At 45.4% G+C, this 20,691-nt stretch overlaps 1 protein-coding gene across 10 annotated transcripts in view; it reads left to right on the top strand.

Annotated features, from left to right (window-relative positions):
- NEDD4L (NEDD4 like E3 ubiquitin protein ligase) overlaps window positions 1-20,691 on the top strand; it is a 335,626-nt gene that overhangs the window by 253,895 nt on the left and 61,040 nt on the right. For 9 of the 10 annotated variants that reach the window (XM_064578835.1, XM_045886634.3, XM_045886636.3 and 6 more), the window contains 4 exons: window positions 3,734-3,784; window positions 12,487-12,548; window positions 12,718-12,820; window positions 14,911-15,077. In XM_064578835.1, coding sequence (XP_064434905.1) covers window positions 3,734-3,784; window positions 12,487-12,548; window positions 12,718-12,820; window positions 14,911-15,077 — 383 coding nt within the window. The remainder of the gene's footprint in view (window positions 1-3,733; window positions 3,785-12,486; window positions 12,549-12,717; window positions 12,821-14,910; window positions 15,078-20,691) is intronic. The other variant, XM_064578837.1, reaches the window with a different exon arrangement.

Here is a 20,691-nt window from a genome sequence, read left to right as displayed (position 1 = left end):
CAGTTACTTACCACTTAAAAATAAACACAAGAAACGCCAGTGTTCACCGTATGAGCTGAAACCAGTCCGGTTTTTGTAGGCTCTCATGGGTAACGTGGTGGTTGATGGAAATAACGGCGTAATAGAAATTACAAAAATTGATTAATGTGTTTTCATAACATTGGTGTACGATGTCATCCTGTGGCAGCAACGACATCAGGAAGTTGTGGTGGCCTAAGACATTGTTCGGGGCCCAGGGGTGGGGATCCTACCACCGCAGCCTACCCAGGCGTCCTTGAGACGCCCCTGCTTCTCATCTTGGCATAAGGACCCCTAGGAGGCTCTCTGACCCCCTACTAGCTATCTTCTGGGGAACTGAAGATGTGTTTCAAAATGGGTATGTTGGCAGGACGCCTGGGTGGCTCAGTCGGTTAAGCGTCTGCCTTCGGCTCAGGCCATGATCTCAGGGTCCCGGGATCGAGCCCCGCGTCGGGCTCCCTGGGAGCCTGCTTCTCCTTCTCCCTCTGCTGCTCCCCCTGCTTGTGCTCTCTCCCTCTCTCTTTCTCTCCGACAAATAAAATATATATTTTTTAAATTGGTATGTTGTCATTAACCGAAACGCTTTACATTTCCTTAAGTTTCTGTATTTCTGGCAACAGTGGGATGATTTGAAAACCTAGATCTCACCATGCGTTCCATTTGGTGAAATATTCATGTAAGCCAATTTCTTTTGACCATGTGCTGTTCTGTACTTGATCCCTATCCCTGTCTTTTTTAAAACCTGGTCTTATTACAGTCACCCTTGATGCAAGCCAGAGAGAGCCTTCGTTTGCTTTATGGGTGAGGTTGCTTCATCTTTGACTGTTCAGTTGAGTGAGAAAACCTACTAATGTCCAAGTGAAGCTGCTGAGCAAGTGCCCCAGGGATTCGTTACTTGCTCCGTTTGAGGAAAATAGCAACAGGAGATACCCCACAAGGGCATTTTCATAGGACCCCACCAAGTCTCGTCACACTGCTGTCATCAGAATCTCTTCCCATCCACACTGTATTGAGCCGGTGTCCCAGGGAGAAGCTCAGAGCTGGTGCACAGTCATGCTTTTCCTGCCAGTTACTGAGCTGTAGGGCGGAGTACTCGCTTAGAGCCCGGACTCTGGAACCAGCCCGCCCAAATAGGAACCTTCAAGAGGTCACACACCTCTCTGGTCTCTAGGTTCCCCATCTGTGAAATGGGCTTCATAATAGTGCCCACCTCCTACAGTTGCTGTGAGGCTCAGGTGTGGCCTGATAGGGGTCACTCCTCCAGCCCTTAGTTGCAGGTGCCTGGGCCCAGCTACAGGCCCTTGACGGGTTTAGAACCCTAACAGCCTCTCCCCAGCAAAAGAGCTTGGGCACGTAGGTGTTTGTGAATTTTTATTAAGATGCACTTAGGTTGGCGCCTGGGTGGCTCATTTGGTTAAGCGACTGCCTTCGGCTCAGGTCATGATCCTGGAGTCCGGGGATCGAGTCCCGCATCGGGCTCCCTGCTCGGCAGGGAGTCTGCTTCTCCCTCTGACCTTCCTCCCTCTCATGCTCTCTGTCTCTCATTCTCTCTCTCTCAAATAAATAAATAAAATCTTTAAAAAAAAAAAAAAGGATGCACTTAGGTTGATAATTGAGGAGTAGCATTTCAGAGATGGGAGGGCATGGAACTCCTTTAGGTAAATCCATCTTCTGATTTTTGCTTGTGTGTCCTTTTGCTTCAATGCTAGCAGGAGGGGCCGGGGACAAGTGGCGATACCACCACTTACATTAGGTAGACATCCAACAGTAGTCAACACACTTCTGGTTTTTGATGGGAGAGTTAACTACCATTCCCACTAGCTTTACCATTAAATCAGTCAAATGGAGAGCGGGAAATCCCCCATCTCTTTTGGCTGGCAAGGATGTCTGCCTTTTCTGGACCTTCTGCGGACAGCTGCTGTTGTTCAGATCTACAGCATTATTTGGCACCTGTAGCTTTGTGCTAGAGGAGGGTATCTCCATGGTGAGCTGCAGCAGATGTAGCCAAGAAAATAGAAGAAAGGAGATGCCCGTCAGGACGACTGAGGCTAGTCTCGCGCTTCAAGTACACCCGACCAGTGGTAACTGATTTTTCACTACCCTTTGTGCATCGCCTAAGGTAGCTTTCTAGTTAATCAAATCTCTTTTAACTACACATAAGGCAATCCTGAGCTTGCAGCAAATCATTTCAATGAATCTCATTCGTATTTACCAGGTGCTGCTTTTTAAATGCAAGAAGAGAGGTTTTTCAAGTACATTTAAAAAGTCGTCTCTGTAAATTAGAGAATTCCTCGTTAAACCAGGGAAAAGTGAAAATAAGAGCACAGGATTTGGGGTTAGGAGGTCTGGGTTCTCCCTTGGGCTTTTCCTCAGGCTAGCTATGGGACAGGTTGGATTACCCCTAAAGAACTTCCGAGGCTTTAGGCATTTGAATGTGGTGGAAGCAACTACATGTTTTTATATAAGGGTAACAGATTTACACCCTGGGGTCACCTAAATGTCAGAAGCTCTGACACAGGGACCCCTGCAGCAGGACGTAGAGGCAGCAGACCTGTTGGACGCCCCGTGGTCCAGGCCGGCGACCCCAGAACCTGAGTTATGACTTCCTAGGTGACTCCCAGAGTCCGAAAGGGGGCTTGTGAGCTCCTCCAAATGAATCTTATCTAGGTCTCTCAAGTCAGAAAGATGTATGCTGTGTGGTAGGACAGAGATGGGAAGAAGTATGATGTGTCCAGAAATTAACCAGCAAACTAATCCATGAACTTGGATTCCAAAGTATTGTACTTACACGATTGAAAGCTTGAGGTCTTTTTTTTTTTTGAGAAGTAATTTCTAAGATTTATTAATCACTAGATTATTACACTTTCCCTGGACTCTCAGCTCTCAAGAAGCTTTTTACAGCACTTAATAAATATTAGAGTGTTCCCAACATTTCATTACTGTCTTCTCTGTAAATTGGACCACCTGTGACCCCAAACCTTCTGTGGTCCTGAGTGTCCCTTCCCTTACTGATCGCATGCTCCCCAATTCCAAGAGTTGATTTGTTTCCTTTCGAGTGGGTAGCAGATGCCCTGCAGGGGTTCAGCCAGCTAAAGATCTGGTGTACAAGGCCTTGGGCTCACAGGTCTCCCAGGCAGTGGCTGTCTGCCAGGCATCGGGGCCTCTGCCTTCTACCCAGCCCCGCTGCACTCCAGTGTCAGGCCCTGACCATGGTCTCTGTTAAGAAACTTTTTTTTTAATTGAAGTACAGTTGACATACAATGTTACCTTGGTTTCAGGTGTGCGACATAGTGATTGCACAAGTCTGAACATCTTGCTGTGCTCACAAGTGTAGCTGCCATCTGTCACCATACAACACTATTAGAGTACCCTGGACTTTATGCTCTTTCATCCCTGGCTTATCACAGGAACATTTTATTAAAGAAACATACTAAACATTTTTAAGAATGCTGACACTCGGGGCGCCTGGGTGGCTCAGTTGGTTAAGCGACTGCCTTCGGCTCAGGTCATGATCCTGGAGTCCCTGGATCGAGTCCCGCATCGGGCTCCCTGCTCAGCAGGGAGTCTGCTTCTCCCTCTGACCCTCCCACCTCTCATGTGCTCTCTCTCTCTCATTCTCTCAAATAAATAAATAATATCTTTAAAAAAAAAAAAAAAGAATGCTGACACTCAGTGCAGAGATGGGGACATTAACTCTTTGCTGTCTTCTCAACAGACACGGGACGACTTCCTGGGACAGGTGGACATACCCCTCAGTCATCTCCCGGTAAGGACCGTTACCTGCTTTATGGGGCGTGCTGTGAGCAGTGCTTTCTAATTGTTTCCGGTTGGGTGTATTTCAGAGCTTATTTCCTCAAGGCAGTGGAGCAGGCGGAAATGAAGAGCATGTGCTCTGGCCCTGTCCCTTTCTAGAAAGTGGTCCTTTCAGGGGGATGGGAGAGAGCTTAATTGTAAAACTCAGGTGTATCTACATCATCCACGTAGGCTTGTGTGCCTCTTTCTCTTCTGGTCTTCCTTTGTCACATCATATAAAACAGCTCCTTTCTCTGTCAAAACCTCCTTCTTGGCACTGGAATGTCTTTCAAAACTTCATCCTTTGGGTCCGATCAGATACTTACTTGTTCCCTTCGTCTAGAATGACATGGGTGTTTCTCTTAGGCTACATCCATATAAGCTAGTGCTTCCCGGATTTGGGTGTATGGCTTTTCTCAGGCAGCCTGGAGACAAAAGATGCTGTCTGTTCTGAGTGAACTTGTCAGCTGGAAACACCCACTCCAGCTTTAGAAATTCTACTGAGCTGGCATCTGCCCCTCTGCTCACACGAGCAGCAGAGCCGCTGGGACTTCCGCCCAAGAACCGAGGCCGGAGGTGTGTTCTGCACGCGCCAGAGGTGCTGCAGGTAGAAGGGGGGGCATGGGAGCTGGAAGCTGTGGTGAAAGGCGGATCAGCTTGTATTTCAGCTTCGGTTTTTCAGATTCTCGCATCCCGCCTCCTGGCCCTTCTCCCTCTGGGCATCACAAAGTGACTCAGGTAGCTCCTAAGAGAGGAGAAGTCCAATGTGTCTGCCTTTCAAGGGCCTTTTGTTAATTTTTTTAATGCTTTGTGTGAGCAAATAGCATAAACAGTCTACAAACTAAAATGACTTAAACCAGCTAGGGGGAGTCTGCCGCTGTGTTGAAGTCGTGGCTCTTACCGTATGTTAAATACCAAGAAAAGACTGTGTCTTGCCCAGGACGCTCTGAAGATGTGTTGTGAAGGCATGAGATAGCAAGCAATTTATTCTTATTTACTCAGGGGCGCTATTAAGGAAGAAAAGTTTCAAGCACATTTCCTTCCAAAAAATTGGAAGCACAACTGATACCGTTAAAATATTTTTGTTTCTGTATAAAAACCCAAAACTCCAAGGTACTTGCAGAGGGTGCCTGTGTACATAAGACCGACTCCATAAGCCATCAGAAACCCAGTTATCCTCTTAGAGTTGTGTTGAGAGGACATGGAAGTCTCAATGTTGGCGAGGAAAGACTCTCCATGTATTTCTACATCAGTTGGTCTTCTGTGTCTCCTCTTCGGGTCGAAGCTGTAATCTCACATTTTGGGCAGTGTGGGTTGGCCAGTTCTTTTGTGGGTATCCTTCACCACCCTTTTCCCTAACATAAAAACTGACTCTCGGTCAAGGCAAATTATGCACTAATAGTCTCTCAGAGGTGTAAGTGGAATCTGTTAAGCAACCTGCTCCGACAGTCCCTGGTTTGAGTGATTGAGGGCAAATTGGTTTTGAAAGGTTGGGTGGGGCTCCCAGAGAACAGAATAGCGTTCCTCTTCAGAGACCAAATCAGTAGAGGGAATGGTTTAGCTTGGGCTTTGGGTGGAGGCAAGAGTGAGCTTTCAAAGAAGTGGTGCCAGGACAGAAGCCTGGAATCAAAACCAGCCAACGAAAGAAAGGAGCCAGTGAATGCCTGGAGGGAACTGAGAACCTCTCTGAGACTTGAGCTGGGTGCTTGAAGGAGCCGCCCTGTTTTGCATCTGCCCAGCCAAGAGCTTACATCGGAGTGCAGTAATTTCCGTACTTAGAATGGACTAGCTTTGTGGGGCCAACTGCAGTCCGGGAAATGGACCACAGAGGAAGCAGAAGGAGAGGAACGAAGGTGCATTCATCACCTTTCAAGTGATGGTAAGACCCAACTAGCATACTCTGAATGGATGCAGCTTTTGGGCTCAGGATTTGAGGTGCTGTCATGTGTACGGTTGATCGTACGTGAACGGTGCTCATGGGAAAATTACACAGTGTCCTTATATTTTGAAGAACACAAGTGTGGGTGTAGGAAATGGATGTCAGCATTTGAATGTATTTTGCGGACTCAATAATAGTCGCTCTTTTCTTGAGAGCTACATGACCATTGTTGAGGCAGGTTGTATGTGGCCTAGAGAGTCAATATTTGTCAACATCATCAAATTTTAGATAAAAGAAATTAGGAAAATTGTCTCCTTAGCAATGAGAGAAGATAGGGAGAGCAGTAATGTGGTGGTAAATTTGCCATTGCCGACCTAGGTGAGCCTTTTCAGGGTTGAAGGCATCTGACGGTGGGGGGGGGGGGTGATTATTAATTAATTTTTATGTAGCCTCATTATCTGATAGAGCATGGCCGATGGACATGATTCTGGTCTCCGAGGAGGAATCCAGGCAAGCAGCTTCCTCCCTCATGCAGCCCGGCATCATCACTCATTACTGTAGCCACATGGGGTGGCTGAGCATTTGAAATGTGGCCCATATGACTGAGGAGCTGAATTTATCATTTTATTTCATGTTAATTAATGAAAATTAAATTTTTTGAAAATTCTCATGTGGCAGATGGCACCATATTGGATGGTACTTGTGAGGGTGAGACCAAGTTCCCTGGCTTAGGTAAAATAATGTGTGATTCTGGATTCCCTTTTCCTCAGATAATAATTCTAGCTATTAGAGGGATTCCCGAACCCCCACCAGCTTTACTTAGTGATTTTTCATTTGGTTTTTTTTTTCCCCTTACCTGAGGCTATTTCTTTTTAGTTCTACAGGTGTGATATACCAATAACATTTAATTTAGGTAATAATAAAAAGCCCAGATGTTTGAAATCATAGAAATTAAAAAGAAGTATTTTTTATTATTTTTTGAAATCTGTATTAGCAAAATACCTAATTGCATTTGCCTCCATGTTGCAGTCTATATCTAGATAGGTATATATCCACTTACTTATTTTAAGGCATTTTAAACCAAGAATGAGGCTTTATCTTATTGCCACAAGATACCACAAACTTTTATTCCTTTAAAAAAAAAAAATCCTCTCTGTCTTGATTCTGGTCTAAGAAGTTGCCTTAATTTGCACGAAGCCCTTTTCTAAATCAGTAACTTTATGGAGAAGATCCAAGACAGCAGAACTAAACTCAGTGTAATCTCATGATTGTTAAGAAATTATTTTTGATGATTTAAATCCTATTTTGTGTTTTGCGTATGTTTGAAAAATAAGTATCTTAGACCTAGTAATTGATGCTTGCCGAAGAACCTTCTTCTCTTGCTGAAATTCTGGAGGCATATTGGCTCATTGCCAGGGGATAGGGGTGTTTGCCATGTAAAACCTTGCTTTTAGGATCTTAGGAGTGGCTTGCCTAAGCTGCCCTTACTTGGCAGCTATAAATCGACTGACCCCCAGGAAGACTGGAGGGTCGGAGTGACCCTTCCACTGGTGCACAGTGCAAAGTCACAAGCGTCTTGGCATCTTGGACCCGGTGCACAAGGGTCCTCCTTGGCCCCCTGCCCAGCGTTGGGTCCCTGGAGTACTTACGGGCCCTTCTGCACCCTGTGGGTCGTTGCGAGGGGCTGAGTTGACGTTCTGCCAGGGTGACAAGTGAAGGAGGCACTCGGGAGAGGTAGGGCAGCAAGGTGTACCCCGCAGGTCAGAGTCACCACCTCAGTGGCCAGAGGAGGCCAGTGTCAGTCCGTCATTGTCCCCTAAACAGGAAAGAGTAAGGATGGGTCGTGTGAAAGGAAATAATCTTCTTGTTCCCGTTTTTTTTTTTTTTTAAAGATTTTATTTATTTATTTGACAGAGAGAGAGACCGTGAGAGAGGGAACACAAGCAGGGGGAGTGGGAGAGGGAGAAGCAGGCCTCCCACAGAGCTGGGAGCCCGATGCGGGGCTCGATCCCAGGACCCTGGGATCATGACCTGAGCTGAAGGCAGACGCTTAACCGACTGAGCCACCCAGGCGCCCCCTTGTTCCCGTTCTGGTGATGGATCCCTCCGTGCTTTATACTCCTCAAATGCTTCCAGAGGAAAGCAAGTAATTTTAGACTTGTGATTGACTTTCATCTTTCCTCAGCCCTCAGAATCCGTTCTCCCAGTTTTATTCTGGAAGAAAACATGGAAAGGAAACAGGACATGGGAGCTCAGAACAGGAGGGACCTCTCTTTCCTTTGCTCCCATTCCAGATGAGCCACTCATCTTTCATATTTCTTGTCCGGTTTGTTTATTTTTGAGGGCAGGAGCAAGGAAAAGGAGAGGGGGAACGGGGGAGAGTAAATAAGGTTGGTGGTCCGACCTTTTATGCAGATCCGAGAATGAAGAAAACATCAGTTCATATTCACGGAAGTCTCCAGAGGTCAGGCTTTAAAAGATCTCTCCAGAATTGTTGACTCAGACCTGGGAGATGAGCGAGTCGCCTTGGTAACGTTAATAAGCCAGTCATCCTTTCTGGGCCTGTGTCACCTGTAAAAGGAGGGCGTGTGCAGAGATGACCCCCCCCCGTGTCCACCCCACTCTGTCCACACCGCAGCTCCGCGGCTCACTGAGCAGAGGCACGGATGACCAAGAGGACACGCGTGTCACCTGGGAGACTCGGGCAGCAGGGCTCGCAGGAGGCGTGCAGAGCAGGCGAGACTCTTAACTTAGGAAGGTAGTCCTTCCCACTAGCAGCCTCACACTTGTACCACAGCCGAGACAGAGCTGCTCTTTTGTTGTTGTTGTTGTTGTTGTTTCATTGCCGTGGGGCACCAGCGGTAAACTCAGCTTAACTCGGCTGCGATAGCTGATTTCTCGTAAACTACCATTTTTACATGTGTTTGTGAATTGCGGTGTGGTGGTGGTTAAAAAGTTCATGACTTTTATGTTCAAGGTTTATGACTTCAAGTTTTATGACTGTCTTTGCTAATTATTTAGAGGCAAACCAACTCCGAGACTTGTCCTAACAGCAGGGGGACATTTTCTGGCAGGTGTTTGCCTGTTGAACATCTGCAGTTCTCCTCGACGCCTCCTTCCAGCCTCCTTCCGTTGTGTCTCCCCTGCCCTTTGAGCCCCCAGCCCGCCCACCCCCTTCAGCTCCAAAATCTCTGTATCCATGGGAAACACACTGCGGTGGAGAGAGCTATTTTAAGAACATTGGTTTCTCCTATTTTAGTCAAGTGCTACTCAAGGCAGTCAGGGTAGCTTTTGAATTTCAGTTTCCCTAGAGTGAAGCATTTTCAGGGTGGTGGGGTTGTTTGGGGTACCTTGGCTGTACTTGAAGGTAACTCAGATGATGAGCACCCCTTTTCTGTGTATGGCTGATAGCAAGGTAATGATTCCCTCTCCTATGTATAGAATTCAGTGTCCTAGAGCTTAGAGGGACTTCAGACACCGTTGGTCTACTCCCTGCATTTTACGGATGAGGATACCTGGGCCCAGACAGGGAGGTGACTTGCCCAGTGATCAGTAGATTGGCAGCAGTGCTGGGCCAGACCATGCGTCTCCAGCATTGGTCTGTGATGTGGTCAAGGGTCTGGTTCGGGGGTGGAAGGGGGCCTAGTCTAAGGCTTGGGTGCTTTTGGTGGTTGCATCCAGGTTTGGTGTCTAGGGGCCCGGTAAGTCTGTCTGCTTCCATTTGCCCGCAGAGCTGCTCATCTCACTGTATGTGACAGTGATTGTAGTTCTGCTGAAAGCAGCTCCCCCCCCCTTTTTTTTTTATTTGAGAGAGAGAATGAGAGAGAGAGCATGAGAGGGAGGAGGGTCAGAGGGAGAAGCAGACTCCCCGCCGAGCAGGGAGCCCGATGCGGGACTCGATCCCAGGACTCCAGGATCATGACCTGAGCCGAAGGCAGTCGCTTACCCAACTGAGCCACCCAGGCGCCCAGCAGCTCCCCTTTTTAAGATGCAAGTGCTGTGTATCCGAAAGATTTTCTGGGGAACGTTCAGTGCCCCAGAACAGGAGGCAGCAGCGTCCACGTCGGCCAGTAATGCGGTCAGCATCCGTCTGTGTGAGGTGGCTTTCTACCAGTGCTGTCCTGGGACTCTCCCCTGGGCTTTTCCCCAGCAAACAGGATCAAGTAGGACCCTGGATAATGCCAAGAAGAGTCCTGTCACTCTCTACAAGATCACCATCTTGTTCACATGCAAGAACGTCCGTGGAGGTGAATTTTCATTTTTTAATGCTCTGCCCTTTATTGGAGAGCATGGAGGTGACAGTACTCACAGGTGACATGAGAATGAGAATTAGCTGAAGATGATAAATGGCCAGCGTGTGTGAGGTGTGCCAGGGACCCTTGCAAGGACTTCGTCTATACCCACTCAGGTGATTGGCTTATTCCTCACAACAACTCTGTGAGACCCTGTTACAGCCCCACTTTTTAGATGAGCACACTGAGGCACAGAGAGGTGAGGGGCTTGCCCTTGGCCACATGGCTCTGCCAGTAGCCAAGCCAGGACCCAGACCTAGAAGGCCTGCCTCTTGATCTGCGTGGTGTTGGTCATGTAAACTATGTAGTTGGGTGGACAGGTTCACTTGCAGAGGAGTCCCTCCGAGCTCTGTGCTTTCCTCCGCTCACTGTCTTTTGCGCTCTGCTGATCCTAGACCCCTCATGCCTGCTAAGGATCCTGTAGTTTTGTTCATGCCAAGGTCCTCAGCTTGAACTGTCCTTCCTCCCAGCTGTCCACCTGTGTCCAGACTTCCCCATTCATCTCATTGTGGATCGCACATCCCCAAACCATTTTGATCCCCAAGTTGAGAATCAGCTTTTGCCCTCCCCCCGCAGATCCCACAGAATGTGATCTTTATTCCATCTTAGGTTCAAGTTTTGTTGCTACCGTGGTCCCTGTTACACATCCTTGTTACTCTAAGGGAAGGCACCATGTTGTAGCCACACGTCTTTCACGTGGCTGTTGTTCTAAAACTATTTGTGGTTGAATAAATGAGAAAAGGAAGAAATGCAGTAGTATTCTTGATTAATAAATTTTCCATAATAAGTGTTATGTGTTTGGAAACCTCTTTTTTCAGAAAATGTTTCCAAAATGTCTAACTTGATTGCCTTAAAGAGGACTGCCCAGAGAATGTAATTGACTTCCTTCAGCGATAGTGAATTTTCATGGCCTCAGTACTTTACTGTAGATCAGACGAGTTAATCAGCTGCTTGAACGAGTGCCCACATTGTGCCAGGCAATGGTTTGGGCACCACGGATTTTAATGGTGAGCAAATCCAAGTCTCCAATCCCATTAGCTTAATTCTAAAAGTGATAGATGACAAATTCGTAAATAAGTAAATGAACAAGATCATTTCAGATAGTGAAAGGGAAGCAGATCAACCAGGATGCTCTGATTAGAGGGTGGCAAGGGGAAGCAAATGGTGGCAGTTAGGATGCAGTGTCTGAGGATATGACCTGGGATCTCACACCCGGGTTGTAAAGTGGAGCCAGCTGAGGCCATTTGGAGCCAGAGCTGCCTGGCAGAAGGACCTGCTAGGGCAGGATTGGATGGATGTGCACCAGGAGAGATGAGGCCGGGACGGTTGGAGCAAGGGGTGAAGGGAAAGACTGCTTCACAGTGACGTTATAGGTATGTTTAACCTTATAGGACATACAGGAAAGAATTTTCAGTTTCGTATAAGCAGAGTAGGAAGCCATTGGAGTTTAATGTAGGGAATGACATAAAATACGTAACATTTCAAATATAAATGCATACACACACACCCCTCTGGTACAATAAATCAATAAATCATAATACCGTGGTTTGTCTCTCTTGCTACAAAAGTACTTTACATTATTTTAATTAAAGAGCCTAGTCATTTGAGGTTTTTCTACATACGTAGTATTTATTTATTTTAAATTTTTTTATTTTTTAAAGATTTTATTTATTTCGGAGAGAGAGAATGAGAGAGAGCACATGAGAGGGGGGAGGGTCAGAGGGAGAAGCAGACTCCCTGCCGAGCAAGGAGCCCGATTCAGGACTCGATCCTGGGACTCCAGGATCATGACCTGAGCCGAAGGCAGTCGCTTAACCAACTGAGCCACCCAGGCGCCCTACCTACGTAGTATTTAAAAATTAATGAAATAGTAATTATTTTTCCAACTTCCTTCTTGCTTTGACCAATGAATTTTGCACAGTGAGTACTGATTTCTTAAAAAAAAAAAAAAAAATCACAATTACATTTCACAGCTTCATGAAATAAGCACCAGCAAGAGGCTGATTAATGGCGCTACCTAGAACGGTCTCTGTGGGAGGGGATAGTCTTTCAGTTATCTTAGGCTGATGATATGATACTTTAATGTTAAAAATAAAGCAAAACTGCCTTCACGGGCATATTTTCCTGTTAACTCCATTTTTAGGTTTCTTGGATCACAGGGACAAGAAGGCACCAGTGACCACTGGTTCTCCAAAATTAATCAGCAGTGAGGTTGAGGCCTGCACCCTGTAGTTAGAAATTAGACTTGGCAATGACGACTGTAATTTTGTCATTTGTCTAACGCTGGGGTTGGCTCCTAAAAATGGGTGTTGATAGTGACATCTAGTGGATCTTGGGTAAAGTTTTGTTGACCTATAAAATAATTGTCAAATACTGGTTGAGAAACCAACCCCGTTTTTACCTTCCCACGTTCTAAAACACCAGTGTGTGTTCTCTGCAACCCAGTTTGGTGTATCTAAAATACAACAGTATCAGGAGTTTGAAACTTACTTTTTCTTCCTATAGACAGAAGATCCGACCATGGAGCGACCCTACACATTTAAGGATTTTCTCCTTAGACCAAGAAGGTGAGGCTTTGGGGTACATGTGTCCTTCATGTTTCGGTCATTGGTTTTCTCTGAGGAAAATTTCAGGTTCTTTGCCTTTTGCCTCTTTTTTTTTTTTTTTAAGTCATCATAAATATGAATGATGTAACCAAGTCATATCCTTTATAACCAATTTTCTTCCATCACACAGTCATAAATCTCGAGTTAAGGGATTTTTGCGATTGAAAATGGCCTATATGCCAAAAAATGGAGGTCAAGATGAAGAAAACAGTGAGCAGAGGGAAGACATGGAGGTAAGTTGCAGAGCTGCAGGCCTTGATCTGGTTTCTTTGCCCAAGATCATACTAATATTTCATTTAAGACTTCATAATTGAAGGAAATAAATTAACTATGAAAAAACTTACCTGGGTCTTTGAATCCTACTGATGTGTTTGGCTTTGGTTAAAAAAAAAAAAAAAAGATAAACTTTTCATTTTATGTTACAGCACTGATAATTGAAGAGACTCCTCTTTATTTATAAAATGCTGTACCCGCATTTCATGAACAGCACCACCCCTATGTGAAATTCTCACCATATTTCATCCTCCTCTTTCTTTCTTTTTTTTTTTTAAGATTTTATTTATTTATTTATTTGACAGAGAGAGAGCAAGAGCAGGAACACAAGCAGGGGGGGTGGGAGAGGGAGAAGTAGGCTTCCTGCCGAGCAGGGAGTCCGAAGCGGGGCTCGATCCTGGGACCCTGGGATCATGACCTGAGCCGAAGGCAGACGCCTAACCGACTGAGCTTCCCAGGCGCCCCTTATCCTCTTATTTCTTTGGACTTTCAGCTCATTGTAAATTTCATCGTGGTGTTTGGAATTGCTTCAAAGTGGAGGAAATGATTTAGAAAAGCTTTTCCAAGGTTCTTATGTGTTTGGCCCACAGGTGATGCATTAGGAAAGCTCTCCTCTAGAAAATCCATTTTGGAACTAGCTGTCCAGAGGAACTTTTTCTTCCGTCCTGGCATAAGCTGCCCCTTACAACTCCTTAGTCCCATTCCTACATCACGGGTCCCACTGTACCTTCCCTGCTCGTGCTCCAGACAGTGCTGTTGTGTTAGACAAATTGTCCCGCTGTTCTGGAAATGTGCATTATACGGGGCCCCTCTGGTGCTTATTTGCACATCTGTTTGCAGCTGTGGCATATACGTGCTACGTGAATTATGTGTTAGGGGCACGTCTTCGGAGCCCCCCCCATGCCAAGTGGTCGCATTTCCAGGCAGCGTTTCACTTGTGCGCTTTCTCCCTGTGGGGAGGAGCGAAGCGGGGGGTAGGCATGTACGAATGTTAAGATTTCATAAGCACATCGGCAGATATTTATCTCAAACCCAAGGAATTTTTTACACTCTTATAGCTTTCCAGCTGCACTAACCAGTGAATTACTTTGATTTTCCAGTGACTTTACTAGGGGATGTTAGGAAGGAATACTTAATGCCTAAAATATGTGTTGCAAAAATTTGTAACTCTGGTACCGTGAGGCCTGTTAATGGGGTGGCAGCAAGTGGGGAAGGCCTAAGCCGAAAGCAGCTTCTGGATCCTGCTCTCATGACTGGACTCGATGCAGAGTGGGAGCCTGACGGGCTTCCAGATCTCGCCCCCCGCCCCCCAAGGGTCCTCCTCCCTGGGGAGTGATGGAGCCTGGGCCTCTCGGCCCCTCAGGGCAGGATCTCTGTAAGAACACACGTGTGGTGTGGCTCATCGCCCCGGCTCCCTCCCACCTCGTGGAGGTGTCGGAAAGACCACAGTGGTAACGTGACCCATGTCCCTGGCGTGGCTTTGCACCGCCCTGACGGCCTTCAGGTCAAAATAACAAATCTGTGTGCGGACAGAGCGTAACGTGACTTAACACACTCTACGTATATCCAAAGCTGTGTTGCTGTGTCCGGTGTGGTCACGTTCAAAGGCTGCACAATTAATTGGTCATTGCTCAGAATTTTTTTTTTTTTTTAAAGATTTTATTTATTTATTTGAGACAGAGAGAATGAGAGAGAGAGAGAGCACATGAGAGGGGGGAGGGTCAGAGGGAGAAGCAGGCTCCCTGCCCAGCAGGGCGCCCGATGCGGGACTCGATCCAGGGACTCCAGGATCATGACCTGAGCCGAAAGCAGTCGCTTAACCAACTGAGCCACCCAGGCGCCCCAGAATTTTTTTTTTTTAAGACTCTTCTAGAATTAATTTTTTTTTTTTTTGCCCTTTTTGGGAATTTCTTCACACGTGGCGCATGAAGCCACTGAAAGAGCCACAGTGCCAAGGAGCAAGGAAGAAGGACCCAGAGTATACCAGGATTGTTTTTCCTCACGTCCAAAGGGCCCCCCTCAACGATCTTCATTTGCTTTTCTTCCACAGCATGGCTGGGAGGTCGTGGACTCGAATGACTCGGCCTCTCAGCACCAGGAGGAGCTCCCTCCCCCTCCACTGCCCCCCGGCTGGGAAGAGAAGGTGGACAATCTCGGTCGTACCTATTATGTGAACCACAACAACCGGACCACTCAGTGGCACCGACCGAGCCTGATGTGAGTACCCGTGGACAGGAATGCGTCTGCACTCCGCGGCTGGGGTGTGGTGGGGTTTGGTGGCCCCTTGGGGCAAGTAGGGAAATTAGTCCTGCATCAGAAAAAGCGGGTAGTCTTGTGTTCCTTTTCATTTAGTTAAAGAGCTCGGGAGCCCGTCAGAATTCACGTGTGCTAAAGAAGCAGCTCTTGGTTTTCTTTCATGTTCGCCTGTCTTAAGTATAGGCTAATTCATTTTGTGTGCCTTTGTATACAGGCTCATGAAATACAGGTTATTTTTCCCAGATTTATCTTAAGGACGGTAATGCTATCACTTCCCTCGTACTCCTCTTCCTCTCCTGACTAACCCAGAATGAAAAACAGCAGGTGGAGAGAGGCTGTGCAGTTTTCTCTGAAGTTTTTGGATTTTTATTCCCTTTAATTATTTGATTTGGGAACACAACTTATTTTTTCCTTTTGGGGAAATTTATTAATCACCCACTTGATCTCACTAGACACCCATGGGAGGGTTGCAAACTCAGAATTAGTCATTACTGTTTATTCTCATCCATCACCAGCCTCAGGGATGCAGTGAATTGATTACTGTTTTGTTCACACAGCAGTTTTGTATTTGATGGTAGAAAATAAACACTAGTTAAACCTCAGCTATGTTAAAAAGGATTTGAAGCAACTTGCTTTTACATCATGGTATGCAGCAAGACCTAAAACTATTAGCATACGATAAATGGCAAAACAAAATACTAAAGGAAGGAAAAGGAAGAAATTATCTTTGAAAATTTGAGCTCCCTAGCAGCCAAGACAAGGAGGGTAATTATCAATGAGTTATATAATTTTAATATGTAATAAAAGCAAGTATATTAAGTGAGATCATTTTTCTCTTTAACCCAGACTCTGAAAGAAATTCACTAATGATGGTTTTTAAACAGGTGGTATTAGCAGTGTGATGGATGGTATTGTCAGTAAGCCTCTTTAGATGTTCCAGAGAGAGTCTGCTTATGACCGTGGATGGAGAAGGTAGCCAAGAAGTGGTCGTCCAGGTTTTGTTTGAGTTAGAGAGAAAGCTTGCCGAATCTACACCAGTGAATCCAATCCTTCCTAAGCCCCCAAGTGGGTTCCTGTGAATATCAGCTGTGCTTGGTCAGCTTTAGACCCAGCTCATTAGTCACAGGGCAGTGTAAATACCCAAACATCCAGATGATAATGAGCTCTTCTTTCCCATGGAAATGGTTTAGTTAATTCTTTTATTTTTATTTTATTTTTTACTATTCCCCTTTGATTAATGACCATAGCTATTGTGAAACTATTTTAAGCCATTTGACTACTCTAGCTATTTGTAGTTTAAAAAAAAGTGGACACCGCACCTCCCAACTTCAGCTTGGTTACATGTAATGATCGGGAATCTTGAATCCAGAATCTTGGTAGCCATACCCTGAGTAAGGCACCATTATCTTCCTTCACTAAACATCACTGGACACCTAGCACTCTGTGGGGACCAGAGTGTCCTGTGACCTCTGTAGAAAAGTGACCGCTAGCAACTCACAAAGAAATACTAATGGCCATATGTACAGGGAAAAAATACTCGCCTTCATTATAATCTTGCAGACTGAAGTCTATGAAGTGGAAATCCTTGCTTTCTCTATCTCCCAGAGTTGTGAAACTCTAATGAGGAAATTCCTGAGAAAAGACTTCATATGTTTTTGGAAACATACCACCTTGGTGGCACTGCCCAAAGAACTAAACCAAAACAAAAGAGATCATTTCCACCGTGCTGGCTCATCAGTTGTCCAGAGCAACATGGGAAAAATGCAGCTCTTAATCCAAGTTCAGGTTCACATGTAGTTTAGGGAGTGGTCAGTGGCATGACTGTCCCCATCCGTGAGGCAGCTCTGCCAAAGAGGGTGAACCAGGAAGGACATCAGCATAGCTCAGGTGGGGCCCAGGGAGTGCCTCCTCTCCAACAGGCCTGGCTTCTAGAAAACGAGAGAAAAGTTAGATACAAAGAGTTAGTTTCCACAGTAACCTCTTCATCCCGTCTGAACTGTTTTGAGAATTTGAGATGCTTTCTCCTTAACTTTACTTGGTTTGGCCAGAAGCCCTCAAGCCTTCCAGAAGTGTTTTAAAGTATTGTTCTAATTAAAAAATAATTACTTTCATAATTCAGTGTTTGCAGAACACTGCTGCACTCTTTGAGGGGAAATTGATGTTAAAAAGTGTCTATTTTTTTTTTTAAGATGTTTTATTTATTTAGGAGAGAGAGCATGAGCAGGGCAGGGAAGAGCAGAAGGAGAGGGAGACGCAGGCTCCCTGCTGTGCAGGGAGCCCGACGTGGGGCTCAATCCCAGAACCCTGGGGTCATGATCTGAGCCCAAGGCAGATGCTTAACCAGCTGAGCCACCCAGGCGCCCCAAGAAGTATCTTTATTGAAGGCTCACTCTATCTGAGGAAATGAGACAGTGATAACCATGTGCTAAAGCAAAGAATTAAGACTGTCGTAGTGACCCCTGTCTCCAGTTCACTAGGCCTGTGCTCCAGACTTCAACCCCCTGAAAAATCTCCATGGCAGCTCATTGCCTCCGGCTGTTCGTCAGGCTCCTTCTCCACCCTGTCTCTTGCCAGTTCCCCACCCACAGTGATAAACCCCCAGTGTGTCGAGTGGCTGGACCATACACAGCTGCTTTCTGATTACTCTCCTCGGCCCTGTGGATGCAGTAATGCGCCGCCCCCATCCCTGCCCCAAAACCGGAACAAAACTAGAAGGTCCCCTTCCTTCTGGCTGCCTTTAGAGGTCAGCCTCCTCTGCCTTCCTCTGGAGGAGCTGTACTTCTGTTCAGGTCTCACTGGAAGGCTGGTGCTCCCCAACGCTCCACTTGCCTGTTGGAGCCAGGACTGTGTTTTCTTAGTCACAGATCTGCCCCTGAAGCGCCTCGCCCAGAGCAGGAGCTCAGCAAAATGCCTCCTAGCTGAACGAATGAGTACAAATGAATCACTTCTGAAAGTCATCACAGGCGCACGGTTTAGTGAACTGTCTAGGCCTGGATATAGAATTCCAGAATGGAAGGCTGATGCACAGTGCTACTCCCAGCTCTCTCAAGTCTGAGGGTGGCTTTTAAAATACTCTGAATTTTAGGGGCGCCTGGGTGGCTCAGTCGGTTAAGCGACTGCCTTCGGCTCAGGTCACGATCCTGGAGTCCCGGGATCGAGTCCCGCATCGGGCTCCCTGCTCGGCGGGGAGTCTGCTTCTCCCTCTGACCGTCTCATGTGCTCTCTCTCTCATTCTCTCTCTCAAATAAATAAATAAAATCTTAAAAAAATAATAATAATAAAATAAAATAAAATACCCTGAATTTTAGAATTCTCCTTGACCCTATTTTAAATGTCAGCTGTAAGCTTTTTACTGTAAAAAACACAATTTTAGGGGCACCTGGGTGGCACAGTTGCTTGAACACCTGACTCTTGGTTTCAGCTTGGGTTGTGATCTCGGGGTCCTTGGGATCGAGCCTTAGGTCGGCTCCACACTCGGCACAGAATGTGCTTGAGATTCTCTCTCCCTCTGCGCCTCCCACCCGTGTTTCCTATCTCTCTCAAAATAAAAATCTTTAAAAAATACAATTTTAAAAACATGGTGAAGGAATGAAATTAAGGTTATAAATGAAGATGAACTTCTGAGACTTACTTAATTCCATTACCTCTCTTTCTAAAATACTTTGTACATCTTCTGTCATAGCAACAATGTAATCCTATCTCAGTAACTCTGCTCATCATGGCAGTAGCTGACGTATGTGAATGTGAGTGATCTCACACTGATCTTAATTGGCCCTGAACTTGATAAACTGATGGTTTATCGTGCCTTTATCCACTTGTATATTTCCCATGAAAGTCAAGTGAAGAATATATATATGAAATTAACGACTGAAGAAAATTGAAATAACCGTTTCCTAAAATATTTGCTTGCCCCCAATAAAATCATTTTCTGTTTTAATCTGTAAGCTCAGAAATATTTTTAAACATTCATCGTCCCATTAGTGACTCTTTAAATTTCCACTTTCAAAACCCCTCTCATTCAATTGCTTAATGACATGCAAAAGACCTCCTTTGTGTGAACATTTTCACTTTATCACTAAAGATGGTAAAAGCCTGGGATTAGAATTTCAAAATCAGAGGTATCTTTATGCTATTTAGTTGTTTCTGGTTCACATCGATTACTAATTATGTGAGCCTGTGGGATAAGAAAGATTTGCATAATTGATTTTAAATGTCCCCTTTTTAAAAGTAAGCCCTTCCAAAGCAATGGAATTTCATATACTTATAAGAGATAAAAAATGCAAGCGTAGTGATATTAAAACCTCATTTCTTCCCAACCTCTCAGAAGTCTCTATAACAGTGCAGTATGTATAAGGACCTGGTACATCGCATGCACACGGTCACTCCATGTTCATATTACCATGTTTACCAGAAGTTAATAATGTAAAGATGTTTGTTGGAAATACTTAAACTATCTCAGAAACAGGCATTGAAGAGTCACCTGTTTATTTATCTATTTATTTATTTATAAGATTTTATTTATTTGAGAGACAGAGAGTTAGCACAAGTGGGGGAGAAGGAGAAGCAGGCTCCCCGGAGAGCAGGGAGCCCAACTCAGGGCTCCATTCCAGGACCCTGGGATCATGACCTGAGCCAAAGGCAGACACTTAACCAACTGAGCTACCCAGGCGCCCCAAGATTCACCTATTTATTTGCATGCAGTGGTATTAGTCTCAAACTATTCACTGTTACAGGGGCCCAACAGGCTTTTTATTGGGATGTAGTATAAGTTAAAGAGTATATTCGAATATTTTAAAACCTGTGTTGTAGGAAGAATCTATAAGGAGGGCCTTGATTAATACTCCAGTCCAATTAGTCTGAAATAATGTTTTCAAATATTTTGAAAGGTTAACTTGCAATATCATTTTTGTTAACTGAATAGGGTGTCTTATTGAGAGAGTCTTGAGTTTTCCCCAAAAAACATTTTGATGTTTAAACTTCTACTCTAAAAGCCAGCAAGTAGTATTTCTCCTAAAGGATGATTGCTTGTAATTTACTGCAAAAGTTTTTCATGATTGAATTGATGCTTTCAGATCCTGAATTAAGAGAGTTATAGGACAAAAAAAAATGAGCATGAAGTTACAGTGTTCTTCAAATCCCCCTTGATTTGGAAACTTACCACCTGATGTTTGTGTGAATTTTTAAAAGTGGTTTAATAGAGGGGCGCCTGGGTGGCTCAGTCGTTAAGCGTCTGCCTTCGGCTCAGGTCATGATCCCGGGCTCCTGGGATCGAGCCCCACATCGGGCTCCCTGCTTGGCGGGAAGCCTGCTTCTCCCTCTCCCACTCCCACTGCTTGTGTTCCTGCTCTCGCTATCTCTGTCTCTGTCAAATAAATAAATAAAATCTTTTTAAAAAAAATAAGTGGTTTAATAGGGAGAAATACAGTGTCATGATTCAGAGATTCTGTCAAAATGAGATCCACAGCAACCAAAAAAATTCATGTTGGATCAGGAGCACTTTTCTCCAGATCCCAGCTTTGAGTTTCTACTATTTCTGCTCTTTGGCCAGAAGTTGCTGTCTTGTCATTACTAGTCT

Source organism: Mirounga angustirostris, unplaced genomic scaffold (genome assembly GCF_029215605.1).
Source record: "Mirounga angustirostris isolate CCGP_5_RB_7025 unplaced genomic scaffold, mMirAng1.0.hap1 SCAF_14, whole genome shotgun sequence".
Taxonomy (NCBI): domain Eukaryota; kingdom Metazoa; phylum Chordata; class Mammalia; order Carnivora; family Phocidae; genus Mirounga; species Mirounga angustirostris.
The sequence above is the reverse complement of the archived record's forward strand: the minus strand, read 5'-3'. Positions and strand labels throughout refer to the sequence as shown.